Source organism: Lissotriton helveticus, chromosome 1_1, assembly GCF_964261635.1.
Source record: "Lissotriton helveticus chromosome 1_1, aLisHel1.1, whole genome shotgun sequence".
NCBI classification, from domain to species: domain Eukaryota; kingdom Metazoa; phylum Chordata; class Amphibia; order Caudata; family Salamandridae; genus Lissotriton; species Lissotriton helveticus.
The window spans coordinates 1,506,772,912-1,506,796,414 of NC_136057.1; the positions used below are offsets into that span (position 1 = coordinate 1,506,772,912).

Consider the following 23,503-nt stretch of genomic DNA (forward strand, 5'->3'; position numbering starts at 1 on the left):
TCAACAATGACAAATGCGAAATTCTACCCCTGACTAAGTTCACTTTTGAAGATGATTTTCAAGTAGCCAATTTTAAATGGAACTCCCAACATATAAAGTACTTAGGTATGTACTTCTCTATATCAATCAAATTGTCAGTCTCCATTAATCTTGATAAATGCCTTTTGAAACTCTCTTCCTTAATAGACAAATGGCATCCCTTATATCTCTCCTGGTGGGGAAGATTGGATACAATAAAAATGATGTTATCCTCGATTGTTCTTTTCACTATTTCTAATATTCCCGTCACCACACCTCAAAAGTATTTTTTTTAAAACAAATCCTATTAACATCTTTTCTTTGGCACAACAGGAAGGCCTGTATGTCATTATCAAAACTTACTTGCCCCAAACTTGAAGGAGGTGTTAACTTTCCTGATTTTTCTGCCTACTACACTTCTTTCATCTCTCGTCTAATATCTCATTGGTTAATTGGTTCTAAGTCAAACTCTCCATTATGGGTTTCACTTGAACTTTCATATCTCACTCCTTTCTCTTTTCAAGAATATCTATCATTTACTCGCAAACCCCAGAAACTTTCTAATCCTGTTGTTCAGCACACTAACAAAATATTGGCTCCCCTCTTATTAAGTGATTCCGCTGACATAAGTTCACTTTTGCAGTCCATTATTTGGCATAACAAACACATATTGATGAATGGTAAACCTGTTTTTATTGGAAATCATGGTGAAAGAAAGGTCTTAACTGGGTCAACCAACTAATCCAGAATGAAACACTCATATCTTTCCATCAAGCTCAGGCTATTTTTGAATTCCCTAACTCCTTTTATAATAAATATCAATTGCTTCACAATGCTTTATCCATAGTCCTTGATCGTACTGTTTGCACTCCTGTCTCATCCAACACTTCTACCAGTATTCCCCTGGACGTTCTCTGCACGTATCCTAAAGCGTCAAACATTTACGCTTGTCTGCGCAAATCCAAGTCTCTTAGAGATAAAACTAAAGTGGAACTGGACTGGGAACGCGATTTGGGTGTAAACTGGCCCATCTCTTTCTGGAAACAAATTTGGTTTAAGATACAAAAATATTCTAGATCGGCCAGCACCACACAAACACTCTTCTTTATCTATAATAGATCACTCCTTCCTCCCACATTTCTTCATAAAATAAATGTAGATGTACAGCATACCTGCCGGACATGCTCCTCCGTAACTGCTGATTTAAAACATATGCTCTTCACTTGCTGTTACGTACATGATTTTTAGACATGTATCTGGAAGCAAAATACCTTAATCCTTAATTCTAATGTATCCCTCTCATTTTCCAATATTTTTTAAAGGCTCCCTTTCTGATGACTGGTCTCCTTTACATATAAACATGCACATTTCAGACTTACTTTTGGGAGTAGCCTTTCAGCAGATTGCCAAGCATTGAAAATCTCTATCTGATTTATCCTACCAGACTTGGTCTGCCATAACCATAGATTGGATACTGTCTACGTATATCCTGTGTCTCTTGCGGTAAAACATTTACAATTATGGTCTTCAGTTACGAAGTTTATTGATTGCCATCCTAAGCTTTCACACGCACATGCCATCTCTGCACAAGAAGTCTTAAAACCTCCTTGACATACTGTTTTCTATTTTAACATAGTTTAATTCTACTCCAATCCAGACATGGTTGTATAATATTGTATTTTCCCTATCCTATTTCTTCCTCTTATTGATGATGTAATATGATTCAATGTGTCATCATTCATTTTCATGTTGCATTGTACTTAAACCTTTTCCTGTATTCTCCCCTTCTCCCTTCTACTTAAATAAACTTAATTTTTTCAAACTCAAAAAGAAACCACCTATCTTCTCTGACCCTCCTCCATCCCTGATTCAAGTGGCCTGTTTTCTCCCACATCGTGAATCAACCCGGATTTGGGTCCAACTCTACTGGTCTTAAACCTTGGTGTGGCCTACCTGGTCTCGCATCACGTGACTCATTGGATTTAGCCCATGGTGTGACCTTCCTTCTACACATTCTTCCAGGTCATATTTTCAATTTTTAAGTCCTCCAGTCACCCTGCGGTGAGGTTTGCCTATTCCCTGCCAGTCCTTTGATTCTCCTCTTCTCGAAAACCTACGGTCACGGGTCCAGCTGGGTCGGAATTATCACCAGCAGCGCGACCTTCTGGTTTAGATACAGCCATTATAAAGGACTCCTACGGACCACTCTCCCTCTGGAGCTTCCGATTTACTTCTGTTGTTTTTGCTTCATTGTACCTTTTGTATACTTGCTCACATATTATATGTGTTACTTTGGCTGTTGTTTTTGCTTCATTGTACCTTTTGTATACTTGCTCACATATTATATGTGTTACTTTTGCTTGAGTGCATTGGGTAAACCCGTAATCTCTAATTGGGCAGCTTAGTCTACTCTTTACTGAGTGGTTTAGAAGGCTTATCCGCTCACCCTTCTGCACCTAATAATTATAGCCCCTTTCTGTACAGAGTGCGCTCACTTACGCTGTGCACCCAGTTGCTTATCTGACCAAAAGCCCTTTCGAATCCCTCCCCTCTGGCACAGCCAAGCTAAGTGCAAAAAGGATGCCTGCGGTGCTCTTTAGGGCACACAAGATGAATCAGCTGTCAGTCCTATTCAATACACCCGATGTAAACGTTTTAAATGAATTAGTCTCAATCTATTATTCAGAGCTACTCATTTCAATTGTCTACAACAATAAGCCCTTTGGTCTTTTGTTATTGGGGTATCAATATATGCTTCCCACAATGTCTGTGCCCTCAGCATTTTAATCGGGGAAGAGTGTTGTATAGTGTTGTATAAGAGTGTAACTAATTTACGTGGAGACAGATGGGCGAGGATGTGTTTTAATGCCTAGAGAGCTGGGGCCGCAGTAGGAAAAGTTGTGTGGGATGAGCGACAGGTGGCCTGCAGTTGGCAATAAAATAGGATATCCAGGAGTGTAGAGGTGGCCTATCTGTTGGCTGAAAGGGAGAAAGGAATTGCCCCTGTGGATAGATGTCGCAGAATATCCTAAGCTTGTGTTTATGTGCGCGAGGAGCAGTTCCCTTGTCCAGTAATAGCGGCAGTCTTATTCGACTAGGGGCAGAGAAGCCCGTTTTCCTCGGCAGTAGTGTTGCCTATGACACCATTGCTGCGTCATTGCCCCTCTGCTACAAATAAACGAAACAAGAAACATCAGCTAGTGAATCCTCATGGAAATCCTAAGATGAGAGAGCAGAGCGCTTCCCACCCCGCACAGGCTACACCCTGCATCTGGCCTCAGAAGCAAGCAGCGAAGTAATCAATCAATCAATCAATCAAGGCATTTATAAAGTGCACTACTCACCCGGAGGGTCTCAAGGCGCTTGGGGAGGGGGGGTCCGCTACTGCTCGAACAGCCAGGTCTTGAGCTTCTTCCTGAAGGAGAGGTGGTCTTGGGTCAGGCGCAGGACGGTCGGGAGGGAGTTCCAGGTCTTGGCGGCCAGGTAGGAGAAGGACCTTCCTCCTGTTGTCGCTCTTCGGATGCGGGGGACGGCGGCGAGGGCGTGACTGGTAGATCGGAGATGGCGTTTGGGAGCGTAGAAGTTGAGGCGGTTGTTGAGGTAACTCGGGCCTTGGTCGTGTAGGGCTTTGTGCGCGTGGGTGAGGAGACGGAAGGTTATTCTCTTGTTGACGGGGAGCCAGTGAAGGTCTCTCAGGTGTCTGGAGATGTGGCTGCGTCAGGGGATGTCGAGGACGAGTCTGGCTGAGGCATTCTGGATCCGCTGGAGTCTCTTCTGGAGCTTGGCGGAAGACCGGAAGATCTTCCGTAGCATGCGTAGGATGTTGAAGCACGACGAGGAGACGGCGTTGACTTGTCTGGTCATGGAGAGGGAGGAGTCCAGGATGAAGCCCAGATTGCGTGCGTGGTCTGTAGGTTTGGGTGCGGTGCCCAAGGCGGGGGGCCACCAGGAGTCGTCCCAGGCGGAGGGCGAGGAGCCCAGGATGAGGACTTCCGTCTTGTCTGAGTTCAGCTTCAGGCGGCTGGTCGTCATCCACTCGGCTATGTCTTTCATCCCTTCGTGTAGGTTGGTTCTGGCGGCGTCGGGGTCGTTGGTCAGGGAGAGGGTCAGCTGGGTGTCGTCGGCGTAGGAGATGATGTTGAGGTTGTGTTGGCGTGCGATGGCCACAAGGGGGCTCATGTAGACGTTGAAGAGGGTGGGGCTGAGCGAGGACCCTTGGGGGACGCCGCAGATGACTTTGGTGGCCTCTGACTTGTACGGTGGTAAGCATGAATGGGTAACATAGCACCTGCTGCTAGCCTCGCAGCTTCGAAGCACTGTAAATAACAGGTGAATTGAAGATCCTTTTATCTATATCCTAACAATGAAAGATGTGTCTGCCCCACCCACAGAGATATAGCCGTGACTTGTAGTTCACACACAGATCTTTGCAGCAAGTGCATTCACACACCGAGTTATCTTTGATTTCCAGTAGTTACCTGGAGTTTGCTATGGAAATGTTTTACATTTCACCCCCCACCCCCCAAAAAAAGAATATTTGTCTAGATAATTATTCTGATGACGTCAGGAAAATATAGGTTGCAAGAAGTGGCAGTAAGACGGGGGCCTTCCACATTGTTCATGTGTTTGCGGTCACTCGGCGAATATCAGCCTCTTCAGTACGTGACGTTTGCTGCCACCCCATAAGATTCATGTTATCGACCCCGAGCCACAAGAGCATTGATGCTGCAGTCTACAGGCTGCGCACACATATCTCTGCAGTAAAAACCATCGACAAGGCCCACTGAGCAGTCTCCGGGAGCTGTCATTCTGGTTAACTGACTGTAAAGTGTATGTGATCATTTCTATGATAGGGAAACAGCACGTTGACTCTGGGGAATCATGTGTGTGCTGCGATGAATTATGAGTATTATTATTATTATTTTGGCACTGAGAACATGGATAATAATGATACTACAACTACAACTAATAATAATCATAATAATGATAGTATTAATAATAATACTTACAACAATGATAATGCCACTAATACTAATATAAATAAGACTATCTATTATTATGTTGTTGCTGATTTGTCACCCTGAGTGGGACGGGTATGCTTAGACGTGAGTCCCGTGCTCTCCATGCCACTGGAATCAAGCTATCCTGGCTGATGAGGGCTGAAAGCCCGAAACCGGTTCTAGGATGCTTGGTTCCAGTCCAGGGAGGACCTGGCCTCGTAGTTCGGGCTGGACTGTTCCCATTGGGCGCAGGGTCAAGACTGATTTGCATATGGCTGGGTTCAAACTGGAATGGCATTGTGAGCAAAAAAACGATGGATTTAGGCCCAGATCTCTGCACTGGGGTGAATGTAGGACATTGTTCTGCATTCTGTCCTTCCATAGTTCTTTTTGCATTTGTCACCCCGAGTGGGACGGGTATGCTCAGACGTGAGTCCCGTGCTCTCCATGCCACTGGAGTCAAGCTATCCTGGCTGATGAGGGCTGAAAGCCCGAAACCGGTCCTAGGATGCTTGGTTCCAGTCCAGGGAGGACCTGGCATCGCAGTTCGGGCTGGACAGTTCCCATTGGGCGCAGGGTCAAGACTGATTTGCATATGGCTGGGTTCAAACTGGAATGGCATTGTGAGCAAAAAAACGATGGATTTAGGCCCAGATCTCTGCACTGGGGTGAATGTATGACATTGTTCTGCATTCTGTCCTTCCATAGTTCTTTTTGCATTTGTCACCCCGAGTGGGACGGGTATGCTCAGACGTGAGTCCCGTGCTCTCCATGCCACTGGAGTCAGGCTATCCTGGCTGATGAGGCCTGAAAGCCTGAAACTGGTCCTAGGATGCTTGGCTCCAGTCCAGAGAGGACCTGGCCTGGCAGTTCGGGCTAGACTGTTCCCATTGGACGCAGGGTCAAGACTGATTTGCATATGGCTGGGTCCAAACTGGAATGGTGAGCAATAAAACGATGGATTTGGGCCCAGATCTCTGTACTGGGGTGAATGTATGACATTGTTCTGCATTCGGTACATCAATTGTTCTTTTTGCATTTGTCACCCCGAGTGGGACGGGTATGCTCATACGTGAGTCCCGTGCTCTCCATGCCACTGGAGTCAAGCTATCCTAGGATGCTTGGTTCCAGTCCAGGGAGGACCTGGCCTGGCAGTTCAGGCTGGACTGTTCCCATTGGGCGCAGGGTCAAGACTGATTTGCATATGGCTGGGTCCAAACTGGAATGGTGAGCAAATAAACGATGGATTTGGGCCCAGATCTCAGTACTGGGGTGAATGTATGACATTGTTCTGCATTCCGTCCATCAATTGATCTTTTTGCATTTGTCCCCCTGAGTGGGTAGGGTATGCTCAGACGTGAGTTCCGTGCTCTCCATGCCACTGAAGTCAAGCTATCCTGGCTGATGAGGGCTGAAAGCCCGAAAACGTTCCTAGGATGCTTGGTTCCAGTCCAGGGAGGACCTGGCCTGGCAGTTCGGGCTGTACTGTTCCCATTGGGCGCAGGGTCAAGACTGATTTGCATATGGCTGGGTCCAAAATGGAATGGCATGATGAGCAAAAAAACGATGGATTTAGGCCCAGATCTCTGTACTGGGGTGAATGTATCACATTGTTCTGCATTCTGTCCATCAACTGTTCTTTTTGCATTTGTCAACCCGAGTGGGACGGGTATGCTCAGACCTGAGTTCCGTGCTCTCCATGCCACAGGAGTTACAATATCCTGGCTGATGAGGGCTGAAAGCCCGAAACCAGTCCTAGGATGCTTGGTTCCAGTCCAGGGAGGACCTGGCCTGGCAGTTCGGTCTGGACTGTTCCCATTGGGTGCAGGGTCAAGACTGATTTGCATAAGACTGGGTCCAAACTGCAATGGCATGGTGAGCAATGCGAAAAACATTTTTCTATTTCGATGGAGATTGTAGAAGTATGTCATAACCTTTGGAAAACTTGTCCCAAAAGAGAGCTTTCATTTTTCTAGTTATGTCCTCCTCCATCGGGAGTGTTACTTCATATAACTTGTGAGGTACACTAACCCTGGTGTCGGCAGTTTTAACTTGAATGCATTCATTCAAGTCCACTGTCTCCAGATGATCCTTCAGGATCTTGCGAACTATGGTTACTTCTGCTGCGCTGTCTAGCATTGTCTGAGCCCACTCCCCGTTCTTGAGTTGTGCACTATCCTCGGCATGTCTGATCTTTACACTTGCTACCTTCTTCTTGATGAATTTACTTTTCTTATTTTTTGGAACGTGCTGTTCATCTTTGGACTTCACGCGTTCTTCTTTCTGGTCTGACCGTCCTCTTCTTTCTGATTTCTACGGTGAAGTCTGAAAGGTACGAGAGGAACGTGTATCATTATCTTGATATCTATCAGGTTTTCTTAAAGTATCCCTATTCCTAAGGTTATACCTTCTTTCAGAGGGCTCCCGTTGGGGAGACCTACCTCCCTGTTCAGGAGACCTAACTCTCCTTTGGGGACACCTTCCTCTGGACTGAGAACGCTTCTCTCTAGGAAGTGTCTGTTTACTGTTTTCCCACTTCTTTTTAGGAGTAGTGAGATTATTTTTAATAAAAACTTTTTCAGGGTTTTCAGTTAGTTTGGGCTTTAACAGTTTCCCACCCAAACTATCTCTACTTAGTTCTTCATAGGATTTTTCAATGATTCTGGCAAGGTCATACTGTTGCTCAGTAATGTCTGTTTCTTTTAATTTCTGGAGGATTGCCACTGATGCTGCTTCACATCTAATGTTGGCTAATAGTATAGCCGAGACCTGTTTGAAATCTTTCAGTAATTTCATACCTAGATTTAAAGCCGGTTCTGGACCGTATTCATTTTTAATCTGTCTTAGAACGTCTGGTATCACCGCCATGGACGGAACACCATGTGTTTTAGTGTAGATTGAAGCAAAGACTGTGCCACAAGTGTCACAATCCTCTACGTGTGGTGCCATCCCCATAGGTAAACAGATTGTCAGAATCCTGTGTTTTTCATGAGGCGTACTATCAGGAAATACTGCCTCTATCTGAGTAATTTTTTGTGCTAACCGGAACGGAATTTGTTCTCGTTTTGCTGGTAGTTTACCAATGACTGATTGTATAGTCTGTGGTGTAATTTTATTTGTGTTCCCCTGTTGAGGGGTGTGCTGTGGAATTCTTACAGCTGGTTGGACTGTTAATGTCCGCATGACATATTGAACCAATTGTCTATGTATTTTAATTGACTGTTTTAGCTGAGCTAACAATTCTGCATCTGACATCCTTTTAATGTCTGGATGTGGTGTATAGCTGGCTAGTACCGGCCATGTTGCTCCTGGTCTACCTAGTGGACCGAGCCTGGTAATGTGATCTTCATGTTTTAGGGCGTCTTTAAACCAGAGCTGATGCTCTTGGTATGTTAATGGAATTTCAATGTCCTCGAAAGGAACGTATTCCGCTGGAGGTTCCTCTGCTTTGTAGTAGTGGAACTCACGTGTTCCCGCATTAGCTGCTGGAAACTGAATCCATGGATAGAATACCTCTGTCTGCCGATATTCATGTGCCTCTATTACAAAGATTACTCTGACACCTTTTGATGATACTCCATTATTTATGAGTCTGTAAGTTATACTTTTCCTTACATTTACCGGGAGCAGTATAGCATCCGTGTAATTTTCTAGGATAGCAGCGTCATCTAAAACCGCTTGAGCTGCTGCTGCAGCTCTCTACAAATTCGGTATCACTATCCGGCATTTTAGTTGGCTGAGAGTTTGCAGAACAAGTTTCAAGGAAACAAAGATTAGGTGCACAATATTTTGGAACACTGTATCCTTCAACGTGGAACAAACCAAAAACTAATACATAGGATTTTTCATCCGACTCAGTTTTGGCGGATATTATCCTTTCATCCACTCCAGACGTCTTTTGGAGTTTTTACGGGAGAAAGGGGTCTGTGTGAAAAGCACGACTGACTTAGTCTAGCATCTAGCATTAAATTATCGCCTTACCAAATGTTGGGCGCCATGTAGTGTAGTTCCTATATTCCCAATAGGCTCTGCGCATTGGAATAATATATACTGTAGTTTAGACGTAGGACTGAGGTCTACTAGGTCTCTACTGAATATATTAAACTTAATTGTGAGTGCCAGGTAGCTCAGAGGTCACTAGAAACTTTCTCGAAATTACAAGAAGGGATTAGTTTCTGACAACCATATAACATGACAACTTTGTTTCCCCAGAATGAAACGTATCTCTAGAGTCGCGGAAACAATAGAGGTCTATTTCACTCAGTCAATCGTGCATGCTTCGTTTCACCAGAGTTGCTTTAAAAATAGAGAGACGGGCGTTTTCAATAAAAGTATTTATTGAACAGTCTTATTCCTTAAGCATAATAAATGCACTGCTACAATTGAAATGCTAGTTAAGAAGTGCAAGGCATATAAACGAATAGTATTATAAAATAGTACTGTAAAAGCATGATATGGTTTCTAAGCCATAAACATAGAATACATAAAATGCATAAAATACATACAGTGATAAAATAGTGGCTAAAAGTACTCAACTGGTGCTTCTAAAATACGGCTACCCCGGTGTACCTAACCTAAGTCTAGTACGAGGGAGGAGTAAGTGTGGTGTAGCTTAAGTCTAGTAATTTTCTGCCAAGAATCTGTTCCAATAATTATCTAAGGGTCTAATCAGCTCCGTACCTTGGTTTTAGAATAAAGGAGGTCTTGTATCTCTCTGTCAGAACCCGATTTCCCAGCAACCCGCAAGGGTAGCCTGGAAACACTGGAGCTGGATTTCTCGGCAGGAGAAAAGACAGAGTCTCTCAGTGCGTCAGCTGGAGGGTCGGCTTCCTTCGGCTCTTTCTGCTGCAGGGCGTCGGGCAAGTAGTTAGTCGATCTGCTCCAAAACCACTGTGTGTTTTACTGAGCAAATGTAGGCATATTTATACTTTGAAGGTGCCGAGTTTACGTATGATTGGACATAATATCATCGCTAGTGCCTCAGTTCCTTGAAAACTACAGGAGTTCTTGGATAAATTAGTATTCAAGCAGGGGGAAGTCCCTGACTGCTGAAGGTTGGTTTTTCCAAGAAATCGTTGTGGATACTCGGAGTTTAGTGGAAGTAGCCATGTGGTATTTGGGCTGCACAGGCTAAGACTAAATAAGGTAATGATTCCTTATGCCTATATAAGGATTGGGTAATTTATAACTGTATATGGGCATGAATCGGGATAATTTCACTAGGGTCCTAGATTCCCACATGACAAAATGCTTGCATGCACATAGGCTCTCAACTACTTTAGAGTTTACATGTGGAGTTATAATACTCTATTACGTATGGATCACAAGCCCCTCATTAAAATTCTTTCTATAACTGGAATACAAACCGCTTCTCCAAAACTAAGTAACATGTCTGTAAAGTTACTAGATTACAACTATACAGTGGAATACTGGCCTGGTGTAATAAACAAAGTAGCATCTTTTCTATGTACATTACCATTACCAAATATGGAAGTGGGAGAGGAACAAGAAGACAATGATATTTTTTGTGAAAATGTTAATGGTATTACACAAAATGAATGGAAAGAACACATGAGGAAGGATTAAACATTACAAAAAATATGCAAATACATTAATAGCCTTGATAATGATGTCAGGATCTTTTGGGAGCTGAGAAATGAGTTAACTGTAGAGGATGATTTACTTTTTAGACTTGACAAAGTCGTTCCCCCTGACACACTTAAAAATAACTCAAACTTTGCCATATTGACCATCTTGAAATTTCTAAAAACAGACAAAGAGTAAAAAGAAACTATTGGCGGCCTGGAATTGACAAGCAAATAGAAGTCTTGATTAGAGACTGTGGTAGCTACAGTGACTCAGACAAAAGTCTAAGGGGCAGATTTATGAAGGCCTTGCGCCGCCAGTGCGTCATTTTTAACATGGGAAAAAGTGACGCACCGGCGGCGCAAGGCCTTCATAAATCTGCCCCTAAGAGTTTTTTAAGTTCCTTTAAATCCTATGTAATGTCCCAGTATGCCTTGGGGAAGAATAGGCCTGGATATAACAGGACCCATTGAAGGTCAAGATGGTGTCATCAAACACATACTAGTTGTCATGGATCACCTTTCAGAATGGCCAGGGATCAAAATTGTTCCTAATACTGACAGTACCAGTATTATATGATTTCTGGACAAGCTTTTGATGTGTGAGGGGTTACCCAAATGTGTCTTAACGTACAATGGACCACAGTCTAAATCTGACACATTCAAATAGTTTCTTGAAAGGAACTGTAAAACTCACAACCCTACTTCACTCTATCATGCAGAAGGAAATTGACTTGTTGAACGCTTCAACTGAGTAATAAAAGGCAACATACAACTATCCAGAAATAGCAAGCTCAATTGGGAAGAAGAGATATTTAAACTCATATGGGCATACAGAATGACACCCTTTTCAAGCACAAGTGAATCTCCATTTGTTCTCATGAGAAGTAGACAACCCATCAGCAAGGACATGGGATGGGTGCCAACATCAAAACAAATTGAATGGTCACCTGAAACAATATAGCGAAAGCACAAAGGTGTTATAAGGAATGGTACGATAATCGACATGGAGTCAAGGAACACTCCTTCAAGTGTGGTGATTTCGTTAAAGTTTGTATGGAAAATAAAAATCAAAAAAGGAGAAAGTAAATTCACCACCCCCCTTCGCATCTGCAAGTTGTATAACAATGCTGCCAAACTCAGCGATGGCAAAGTATGGCATGTGAACAGATTAGCAAAGTGCACTGCAGATATCAAACAATCTTTACACAATCAACAACATAATGACAGGTGTAGTAATGATTTATGGGTTAATTATGATGAACCAGAAAACTTTCCCAGATCCATGAAATGTAACAATGAAATGTTTTGCAGAGATAATCACTCAAATGTTGATGATGTTCCGTTTTCCTCTGAGCCTACTGATCCTTCTATGTCTGATCTTAGTGGTGAAATTAATTCACACTCAGAATCAGATGATGTAGGTGGCAGTCATGGCATCACCGGAAGATTTGGTAGACTCATTAACAATATTATTCACAATAACCTGGTCCTGATCTGAATAGGCAATATATTCCTTAACATCCTCTGTTGACTCGTATGTGTGGTTATACTTAACCTTACACCCACTCTAGGAGTTACAACAAGGTGTGCCTATCTTTAAAATATCCTCATACATTCTCTGTGTGTCTCCTCATGTGTGTCTATATTCCCTTCTCTCAATCAAGCTCATGCAGGTCCATGCAAGGAAAAAGAGAGAAACAAATCAGAAAAAAAAAATCCGAAAACATGTGTGGATGGCGGGAAGGAACCTCACGGGAGCAACCACCAGGGAACTGCTGACAGGTTCTCGTCAGTATGTTCCACTTCTCATCATTGGCTCCTTCCCACCGCAAATAAACAAAATGACAAAGTAGGAAAATGTTAAAGTAAATCCTAACTAACTCAAAGGTGTGTATCCCTATCGCACTCGTGTGCATCTACCCCCCAGGGTGTCAGCACCGCTACTCAGTGTGATCCCCTATTATAAAACGGAGTTAGATATCCCTAGCTATTTGATTCACTTTATTCCATGCTGGTTATCTACTCCCATTAAAACCAAAACTCTGCCGTTGTGCTTCCTTTTGAATTATATGAAGCCAACATGTTTCGTTGCCTGTCTAAGTTGGTCGGCAACTTCTTCAGGGCTGGGGGTATTTTCTTTGCCACACAGAACTGGACACTGCCAGCATTCAAATCTGTAGACACATAGGTACATCCACACAAACAAAAACATAAAAACATAGAGTGACACGCATTAATTTGTTGCCCACATCCTCTGCATATGCTTAAAATCCAACTGTTTCAGGGACATATGTTGCAGTATTACCTTCACAAAGGTGCCTACCGGCATACCTGGAGTTCTTCGTACATCGTATGCTTTGCTGGTCCCCCTTCACGTGGAGTGGTCGCTTCTCGTCGATCTGCAATCACGTGCACAATTAATGCATCCTTTCACATCCTTGCTATCACCAGTCTTCCTAGCTTATATTTGGATCTATGACGTAATTACACACAGCTATCACCCGATCTCGCGGGAGATTACTGCGGCACTTGTCCCTACAGTGTCTTCCGCATTTAGGTCTATGAATGGCCCATTGAACTAAGTGAAGCGTAATACTGACTGAAGTGTCCTCGTAGCCGGTATATTGCCCCCCGAGCTGCGGATACGGATAATATAGTCAATACCCCCGCGTCCCACTCCTTACCGCCCGTGACTACGGTCGCTTTCTCTGCTCGGGCTCCCGTTCCTCCTCCCGCCGCCTGACTGCTTTCCGAATTATTAAAAGCCGGCGTGTCACATGACCCGGTTGGACGTGGCGGCCATCTTGGAATGGGGTTATCTCCTGATGTTTCCCTGTTTAAGTCTCATCCCATGTATGAAAGCATCTGGGTTTAAACCACTTTTGTGAAATTACTGAATGCAGTGATTGGTGGGGCACTGCCCAGTATACTGTGTTTTTTAAAAGAGAAAGAATATATTTTATTTTTTAAGAGAAAGAATATATTTTATACAAAAAGGTGCCTCATTATACTGCATTTATCTATGTGTGGGAGTAATGCATATACCCTCCTCTATTTTACAATGTAAATAGATAGTTGTTTTTGGGTTGTATCATATAGGTGATTCTCAGCTCACTTTACTTTCATCACACATATTAGATTACATCAGTATATCAGATCCTCTTTTATTCGATGTTACTCTAAGGACCCTCCTGTCAGTATTCATTCATCTCCCAGATATTTTGTTCTATTCAATGAGATCATTGAGGCCACTTTTATCCGCCCCTTCCTGATAGATCCAGCGTGCTTCCTTTGTCATGAGCCTGGTTTCTATGGTCCTTTGGTCCCCCTTGACTTTCTCTAGGATCACCCATCGTATCTCTTTCGGTTGATGTTTCACCTGCTTGTAATGCTGTACCAGCTTGGTCGTCAATCGCCCGGCTTTCAAAATGCTGAGGTGTTCTTGTATGCGGATCTTAGCCTTTCTAGTTGTTAGGCCAATGTAGTGTAGTCCGCATGGGCATGTAAGCCGGTATATCACATTTGCTGTGTTACAATTTGTCAGGCTGTTCAAATGCCATATTCTCCCAGTCACCAATTGGACGCTCTTCGTTTTTTCAGTGAGACCACACACCGAGCAGCACCCGCACGGGTGATGCCCTACAATTGTGTCTGGTGCCGGACCTTCCTGTCTGGGGCGTGAATGCACCAATCTGTCCTTCAAATTTTGTGACTTTTGAAGACGAACCGCGGGGAGGCATCTTAAAACTACTGGTACTCAGAAGGTGCCAATGTTTTCTTAAGATCAAGCGGATCTTCGAAGATAGAGGGTCGAAAGTGGTGACCACCGGTAAGCATTCTCCTGTTTCCTTTGGAGCTCTTTCAAGAAGGACTTCTCTCTGGGAGTATTCAATGCTCGCTTCCACGCTGACTTCACTATTCTTTTGGGGTAAGCACGTTTCTCCAGTTTCGCCATCAGATCATTTGCTTCTTCCACATACTTATCTCTAGTGCTGCAGTTCCGTCTATACCGGAGGAACTGCCCTACCGGTAAGTTGTCACGGAGTGCACGAGGATGAAATGAGTTATAGTGGAGCAATTAATTTTTATCAGTAGGTTTCTTGTGCACCTGTGTGATGAGTAGGTGGTTCTGGGCTACTATATCGAGGTCCAAGTATACTGCTGTCTCCCTACTGTAGTGCCATGTGAATTTCAAGCATAGGTCCAGATTGTTGAGCCATGTGAAGAACTCCTGTAGCTGTGCCTCCGACCCTTCCCATACACACAGGACATTATCAATACATCGTTTCCAGAGACAGATGTTCTTCTGGTACAGGTTCGACGGATGATAAATATAGTGTGTCTCGAATTGTCCCACATAGATGCATGCTAGACTGGGGGCAAATGTAGCCCCCATCGATGTCCCGGATATCTGCAAATACAGTCGATCTTTATACTGAAAAAAGTTTCTGGTAAGTGCAATCTCAATGCATTGAAGGACAAAGGATTGGGGTGTGTCAAAAAACCATTCTCTCCCCTCCAGTGCCAGCGCTGCTGCCACCAGCGTGGCTTCCTGGGGTATGCCGGTATATAACGCCTCGATGTCGATTGTTACCAAATATTGTTGGTCAGAGCGTATTCCATGTTCGTAAGTATGTTCAAAACATCAGTCGTGTCCTGTATGTATGATGTTTGGGTGATGACACATTCCCGTAGAAAGAAGTCCGCAAATTGAGACAGTGGCTCCAGTATGGACTGGATACCGGACACTATAGGACCTCCCGAGAAATGCGCATGCGCGGGCGACCGCGCATGCGCATTTGTTTCCAGGAAAGGACGCTATTCAAAGAGGGAGCCCCGGACGAGCCCCGGACAAGGTAAGTGCTTTAAAATTGTTTTATTCAGGGTAGTTGCTTAAATAATGTATCTAGGGGAGGGCGGGAGGGAGGCGGGTGGCGGTCGACTCGGCTACGCACACGGAGTGGGCGTAGTGTTGCCGGCTACGCTGTCTACGCAAAATGCGTAGAAGGCAACACTACGCCTACTCCGTGGGCGTATCCGAATCGGACGCCCAGGGTTAGTTTTAAGAGAGGAAGATGTGTTGTAATGAAAGTTGCTGGCGCGAACCATGCAACTGCGAAGACGTGCGACAACAACTGGCACGCGACTCACCTGCACGAGGACAGGTATTATAATATGTGACCTATTCCCTGTTCTCATTGTTTCTCTATGGTTTAATGGTTGTTTTTTGGGCAGTTTGACTTGGGGTGCATTTCTGCTTAGATGTGTTTGGGGCTGTTGCAATAAACTTAAAGAAGAAACCTACAAACCGCCTCAGCTTTCGTATTACACAGGGGTGCCCTCGGATGACCTCTAGAGCTGCCGGTGTCTGTAGAGAGGCAGAGGTATCAGGTGTCATTGAGCCTTAAAGGGCAGCAGCCACGGGTCGATCAGGGACCGTAAATGCCAATGAGGTGAGGACTAGTGTGCACCGGCTGTCTGGTACGAGACTGAGGTAGGGAGATAAACAGGTGTAGCCTATATTCACAGTGTGTGGGACGGGGGAGCCATTACCGGCCAAGGGTAACCCAAGTAGGCCAAGTCGCAGCGATTTTCTCTACCCAAGACACCCCCTCTCAGCAGCAATGCGGTATATCTGGCCAGGTGTGGGGCAATGAAGCCAGGTGTGGGCTCCTTGCTCAGGCAGGGGTTGAGATGAGGGAGGAGATTGGTGGTGTGACACTCCTTGGATTAATCATCTTAAGGTGCAGGTTGAAAAGGTGTAACTTGATTGGAAAATTAGACAACAAGAAAAAACATGGCGCAGGAAACAGCAATATGATTGGAGATATACGGTAAAGCATACAGTTGTATCTGTGGGTGATATGGTCAGGATAACATTACTTACAGGTGTGACACAAACTACAAAGTATGTAATTCCCCAAAGTGTTGTTAAACTGTTTATGAATGCAGTCAAAGTAGAAGATGATCGGATTTGGAATTTGGTGAGTGGTGGTGTTTGCAAAATATGGGTTGGAGACACAAAGGAGGGATACCACGAGTACCATAGAAATAGGACCTAATACAGGACTGAGAACAAACCAAGAAGCTGAAGGTCCATCGCAGATCAAAGGTGGGGTAGTTGGCACATGACACAGGAACATGAGTGTCAGGCCCCAAAAACGTTTACAAGATGATGTTATATTTTAAATCTAACAAAGTAGTTCCATAGGAGAATACGAATGGGGAAGCTCATATATAATTGAACTATAGATTTCATGAAAACACTTGTTTTAGTTAATATTTAGTTTGTTTCTCTATCTTTCATCAGCTCATTTTGTAAATCAAAATATGTTATAGTTTGTAATCATATTTTTCTATTTGTACCTCATCTGGGTTTAGGTGCTCTGTCTAAGTTGGTGCATGCATATAAGTTATAATTAGGACATTCATTTGGTGTAAAGGCGAAAAGTGTGGGGTGTTCAGGTATCCAGGTATAGTTAGAATCTGCTGGAATGTGGGGTGTGAGAGGTTTCGTGGGTGGAAGTAATGAGTTGGAAACGAGGCTTGATGGTGGATGAGGCGTACATATGATATACTCGAATAAATCCATCTTCACATACAATATTGGCCAAGAGACTTCAACAAACCCTCTTTCCCAGTTTCCCATTTTACCAGCAACCCCTCACAAGGGGGCTCATTTATGAGGCTGTGCGTCACTTTTACGCCGCCGGTGCGTCACTTTTTGTGGCGCACCAGAGACGTAAAAAATGCGCCTTGTTGCGTCATATTTACAAAGTAACGCATCTAGGTAGATGCGTCACTTTGTAAACCCCTGCGCCACATTATACCTGCGCCAGGTATAATGTATGCAAGGGGGGCGTTCTGACTCAAGAAAGGGTCATGGAAGAGACGCAGTGAAATCTCATAGATTCTAGGACTCAAATGTGTCAAAATCTTACGCCTGCCTCACAGCAGGCGTAAGACTGACGCAGGCCGTTTCACATGGGGCTTTCCCCATGTGAAAGGACACATTGCTGGAGTTGATTCACTTTCTGTGACACACTCCAGCAATGCGTCACTTTTGCGCCTACAGATAAGTCAGAAATACTGACGTATCTGTAACTCCTTGCGACATGATGCGTCATACTGTAAATATGAGGCATCATTGGTGTCGCAAGGAGGGCGGAGTGAAAAGTGACGCATCGCTATTTACATGCAGCGATGCGTCACTTTTCATAAATGAGGCACAAGGCATTTACAACATGAGGCTGTGTTCAAAGATCCAACTGTCTACATTGTAACACATTGTACACAAGCTTAGCTTTCACAGACTGTCTCACTTAGTGTTCATAACCACACACTCCGTCGTCATACCGCTTTCTCTCTGTGGATGAACCCTCTCACTCAGTGTGCATCTACTCTCTCAGCAAAGTGGTGTGGTGATAACAGGCATGGTGACACTGATCAGGTATAACTACTCCATTACCGTGTGAGAAGTTGGCCTGGTATATGATGTCCACTATTCTAGTGGGCACCTTGCACCAGTCCAAACAACCTTTATGGTGATGGTTGTAAAGTCAACCTTATAGACCAGCTATCCTAGTGGTAGCATGGACAAAGCAGTTTTAGGCTAATACTTCAGAGAGCATGTGAAGCCAGCTGTTTTACCAATAATAATACCTTGAATATCAAATGAAAGGTATATATAAAATATATAGGTATTTATTACTAACACAACCCCTCTGCACTCTTTATGAGGTCAGAGTTCGAGATACAGCACAAGTTACTCAATAAGCATACTATAAGTTGCACAAATACAATTCTGCCCTAGGGGCCTCACGAACCATATACTAAGTAAGTGGTATAAGAACCACTTCAGGAAAGGTGAGTAGGCTTAGGGCCTAGGAAATCGCTGGGGCTACACTAAACAACCAAGGACTTGGAAGTAGGAGGCCCACGGGAAGCATGTGCAGTGCCTAAACACACACATGGGTATCCATAGAGTTTCAATAGGAACGTAAAAGTTACAAAGTTATAGATTTCGGACACTTCCGGATGGACTACGGGAAAACCCTGTTAAACTAGGACACTTGGATAGTTATTACCCACGGGAGCACCGGAGTACTCGAGTTACCTCACCCAAGGAAGCCGGGTGCATAGGTGTTCTTTTGTGTCGGGTTTCGTCGCTGTTTCCTATGGAGAGCTGCAAGAAAGTGCTGCTGGCGACCAGGAGAAAAGTGTCCGGGTGGATCCAAGGGTGGATTGGATCAGCGAAGAACTTGAAATCAGAGGGGACAGAGTCTGGGTCACTAGCCAGTGACCAGGAAGGAACCAGGCGATGTCGAGATGCAATCAGGTGAGGAGGTGAATCTTGTCTCTGCAGCCACGTGGACCAGGAGGTGTTGAAGGGCTGTCCCACAAAGGATCTAGCTGATGGCGGTGTCGGTATCCGAATTGTACCCAACAAACCAGGTTCAAATGCAATCCACGCAGGATAGGAAGATTGGCTTCAGTTCAGACCAGCAAGGTCTGGGGAGCTTCTCCTTTGCAGAGAAGCTGGAGCAAGCCCGGAGCAACCAGGCAAGTGGTGTAGTTTTGTAAGGATGTCTTCAGAGCGGCCACTAGCTAATGGGCTAGCAACCGCGAAGATGCATCGAGCTGAAATGCAGACGCAGGCCCCACGCGGCACTCATGGAGTGTGGAGGGCTGAGCTTCGGTGCAAATGCTGCTCGGGTCTGGGGCTTCTCAAAACCCAATGCACAACTTCAAGGGTACCTCAGAAGCTGCACAGGTAGCAAAAAGCAGGTAGTCCAGGATGACTGGTCCCACGTCTCTCGTGTCCGCCACAGGTCTCAGCTTTGCTGTGGATGTGGGTCGGAGTCAGAGAAGTCTGGAACATTAGTCCCTGCATCGCTGAGTCTTCGGGTTCCTGCAGGAGTGTCGACAAAGCAAACTGGCAAGTTACTGATGGTGCCTGTTTGCACAGGGTGGTCACTCCTTGACCACAAGGGAGATGTCTTCAGTCTTCCAGTCGAAATGGAACGTCGAAGGTCCAAGAGTTCATTTCAGAGTTTCTTTCCAGGATAATCTAATGTCTCTAGACACAGCTCCTAACTTTATACCAAACTAAGGGGCTGGATTACCTGCTAGGTCCCTCCTATGGGTGGAACCTGAGAAGGGGGTGGTTACACGTCTTTCTCTTTGTCCAGTTTCGTGCCAGAGCTGGGGCTGGAGTGCCCCAGCAACTGGTTTGAACCGGGCTATGCATGGAGCACCTTGTGTGCCCCAGGCAGTGTCTGGAAACAGCAGTTTCCATTGAACCCAACCTACCCCAATCCACTACAGGCTGTCTGGGGAGGTGCTAGCACCTCCTTCGACAGGAAACCTATTGTCCAGGCCTCCCCTGCCAGAGTTTTGTCCAGCAGCAGGAGGTCAGACTCGTGTCTGTGGCAGCAGCATCCATTTTGTGATGCTGAGGCTCTGTTTAATTTTAACCGGGTAAAGCAGTAACTACATGTCTTCTCCCTCTAGAAGGGTGGAATGCTACCCCCACCGCCAGAACTGGCGGGGTGTGTAGTATTCCAAAGTGTTTGACACCTTCCACAACATGTTTTGATAAAGCCAAACCAAAGTTAGCATTAACCGCGAGGATTATAATGCACTTAAGAGTATATGGTATGGCTATATCATAGAACACCTATAAGGACTTGGTTCTGAAAGCTGCAGACAGGCTCAGCTCATGCTAGAGCACCATCTCACATAAAACCAAGCACTCTGCCTTCAGCATTGTCAAGGCCTGCCATAGGAGTGACTTATAGGTATATATGTGTCTATATATAAGGGTAGATATAGGAATACTGTATCTAAGCAAGGGGTGATTACACAACCTTGCCCAAGCTGAGTTATCTGCCTATGGTGTCAGTTTGGATGGCCATCCAGGGGTGGCATAATTCATGCTGCAGCCCCTGGTAGGCCTTGGATGCGCCTATGCCCTGGGTACCTATGGTACACTATACAGGGGCTCACAAGGTGACCCAATATCCAATTAGAGATGTACCTAAAGTACATGTAGTCCATTTTACAGAGAGAGCAGATAGCCTGGGGCCCTGAATAGCAGGATCCCAGGCCAACTAAGTAAAAAACCAGCTAAACACGAGGCAAAAAGTTGGAGTAACCATATAGTCAGATATCCACCTTCCTACATACCGGTAATAACTTGTTTGGAGTTTGAGGCCCTCAACAGAGAACATGACAGACTCACAATTAATTATTTGGCTGTTTATTACATGTTTTCACAACTTCTGGGCTTTTTTCTATTCGCTTTATCCACCTGCTTCCGGATGCAGTCCTGCAATTAGAAAAATCAGGGCAAACAATACAATGGCACATCTTTACCCTTGCCTGTCCCTTGAAGCGCGGAAGGAGCAGACAATCACCCTCATGACAATTAACAGCTTCTCCACACCCTAAATACCCTCCCAGTTTACTGCCTGCCACCCACCACCAACCCACATCAGCTCCATACTGATATTTACTACCAGTTCAGAGCAAATGGTAATATTTGTATTACATTTTCCAGAATTGTGACAAACTTGTAATAAATGACAAAGTAATTCCATGTTTTGAAGATGATTCCCCATTTATTCTGGAAGCTTTAACTTGTGACTCCTGTTATCTCAACAAGGAGCTACCTGAAAGGAACAGTTAAATTCTGGTCCTGGTACCATTCAGCATAGTTTACATGGCTTTGATCCCTTTGTGCACAGCCTCCATCACCCAATGTTTACTAACCATTTCTCCTATGGCAGCAACTGATGTCCCTTTATTAAACTCAGCACATTCCTCTTTATGTGTTACTTACAGCTTGATTTTGTCATCAAAGTCTTGGTCGACCTGCTCATTAGCTTCTTGTGTAACTTTCATGATGGTGTCATCATCAACGTCTCGCAGTTCACCATCTGCTCAAAAGAGATTTTGAGGTGTTAGAAATCAGAACAAAAGGAAGGTACTGGTCTTAGACTGTACTCATCATGATTTATAGAACATGATTATTATTATTATTATATTTATTTTTGTAGAGCGCAACAGCTACCCTGAGATTTCCCGGCGCTAATCCTCCCACCTATGTGTACTCAAAAGTCCCTAGTTCCTGAGGTGTCACCTCACAGCTTCCATTATGAGTGCTGTAGCTAGAGTTGTCTTAAGGTATTCTGAAGCCATATGTGAATACATATTTTTTCACCAAACCCCATTAATTTAGCATGTGCTACCCATTCATTTAACTTTACCCAGAAGAGATCTAGCTCAATCTGTCTCCAAATAATAAACAATACTTTAGAAATACAAGAAATAGTTCACATCAGCACTAACTTGATGCACAAAATACCATAGTGGTTCATTTTAATGGTGCGAATGGTGATGGCAAAAGTACTCGTGTTCGCAACCAATCAAATAGAAATATACAATGATTTTAAGTCACTAGTGCAGAAGTATTTGGACTTAAACAGAAAACAAAAAGCAGTCCCTTGGAGACGGGGGCCCCTGTAAGCTGCAGTCAGCTACCCCGGGGCGATTTGGATCCTCCCGGTGACTGCGCGACCCTCCGGCATATCGTGGACTTAGGGCTTGGACGGACCGATTGAAACCCCGCTTGGTGCATTTGGCGAACGTCGCTATTAAGCCCCGCCCCCTCCAGTACATACAATAACGCTGAGAGCCCGGAGAGTTCTGTTCTCTCGCTCCCTTTTTTATTCAGACTCGGGGATTCTCTGAGAAAAGGGAAACATAACCACCACTAAACACTGCACATCTCAGGCAAAGGATGTCCCTGACCTAGCCTGCAGTTATCTCCTTCATTCAGACTATAATTACAGTGTTGTGTTTCTATCTAGGACCTTAATTCGATATTCCTGATTTATGCCCTTATGTGGTTAGAATAAATAATATCCTTATAAAGGCATAAGAATCATATCCATATTTAGTAATAGCCCATGCAGTCCAAATACGGCAAGGCTACTCCCCTAGACTCCTAGAAAGTACAACGCGTTCTTTAAACAAACCAAGCCTCCAGCAGCCCGGGAAATCCCGCTGCTCTTGTTTTGATTTGCACAAGAACTCCTAGAGTCCAGCAAGAACTGTTAGTTCTTAGTGACGTCTTATGTCCGGCACCTTCCAGGTATAAATATACCAACGTTGCCTTAAGCAAACACACAGTGGTTTGAAGCAGAGCGGCTATCTACTTGCCCGGAAGCCCAGCTGATGCGAGGAGCCGAAGGACGCCGCCCCTCCCTTTTGATGCACTGAGAAAGACGCTGTCTTTTTCTCCCGCCGAGAAAATCCAGCTTCGGTGTTTCCAGTCACCCTTGCGGGTTGCTTGGAGATCGAGTCCTGAGAGAGAGATATAAGCCCTCCTACATTCTATTACCAAGGTACGGAGCTGACTAAATCCTTAAGAGAATTCTTGATTCAGATTCCTTGGCAAAAACCAACTTAACTTAAAACTGCTACTTACTTACTCCTTCCCACGTATTAGGCTTAGGTCAGGTACACCGGGGTAGGCGTAGATTAGAAGCACCAGTTGAGTACGTTAGTTAATGTTTTTATGTATTTATATATTTTGTTTGACCTGGCCCTTTTGGCAGGTTCACCCCGAAACCTTTTGCTTTTTCCTAGCCTGTTTCTGGAACCTAGTGTTGATGGTTTTAGGCCTCTGCGCACTTGTTACTGTGGTACAGTGTAAAGTGCATGAGCTCTCAGTGTATGTGTGGTGAGTGACCTGCCCTCCCATAGGAATGAATGGGGAATACGTATGCCTGTGGTAGTTCCTGATGTGTGGGGAGTGCAGGGTCGAGTTTGGTATGTACGAACTCGTGAGATTGAATGCTGCGCAATGGTATATGCGGCATGAATGTGTCT

General features: G+C 44.6%; 1 protein-coding gene across 2 annotated transcripts in view; it reads right to left on the reverse strand.

Moving 5' to 3' along the window:
- LOC144828515 (lactoperoxidase-like) overlaps positions 1-23,503 on the reverse strand; it is a 1,612,675-nt gene that overhangs the window by 1,460,887 nt on the left and 128,285 nt on the right. For both annotated transcript variants that reach the window (XM_078686761.1, XM_078686752.1), the window contains exon 3: positions 21,450-21,546. In XM_078686761.1, coding sequence (XP_078542887.1) covers positions 21,450-21,546 — 97 coding nt within the window. The remainder of the gene's footprint in view (positions 1-21,449; positions 21,547-23,503) is intronic.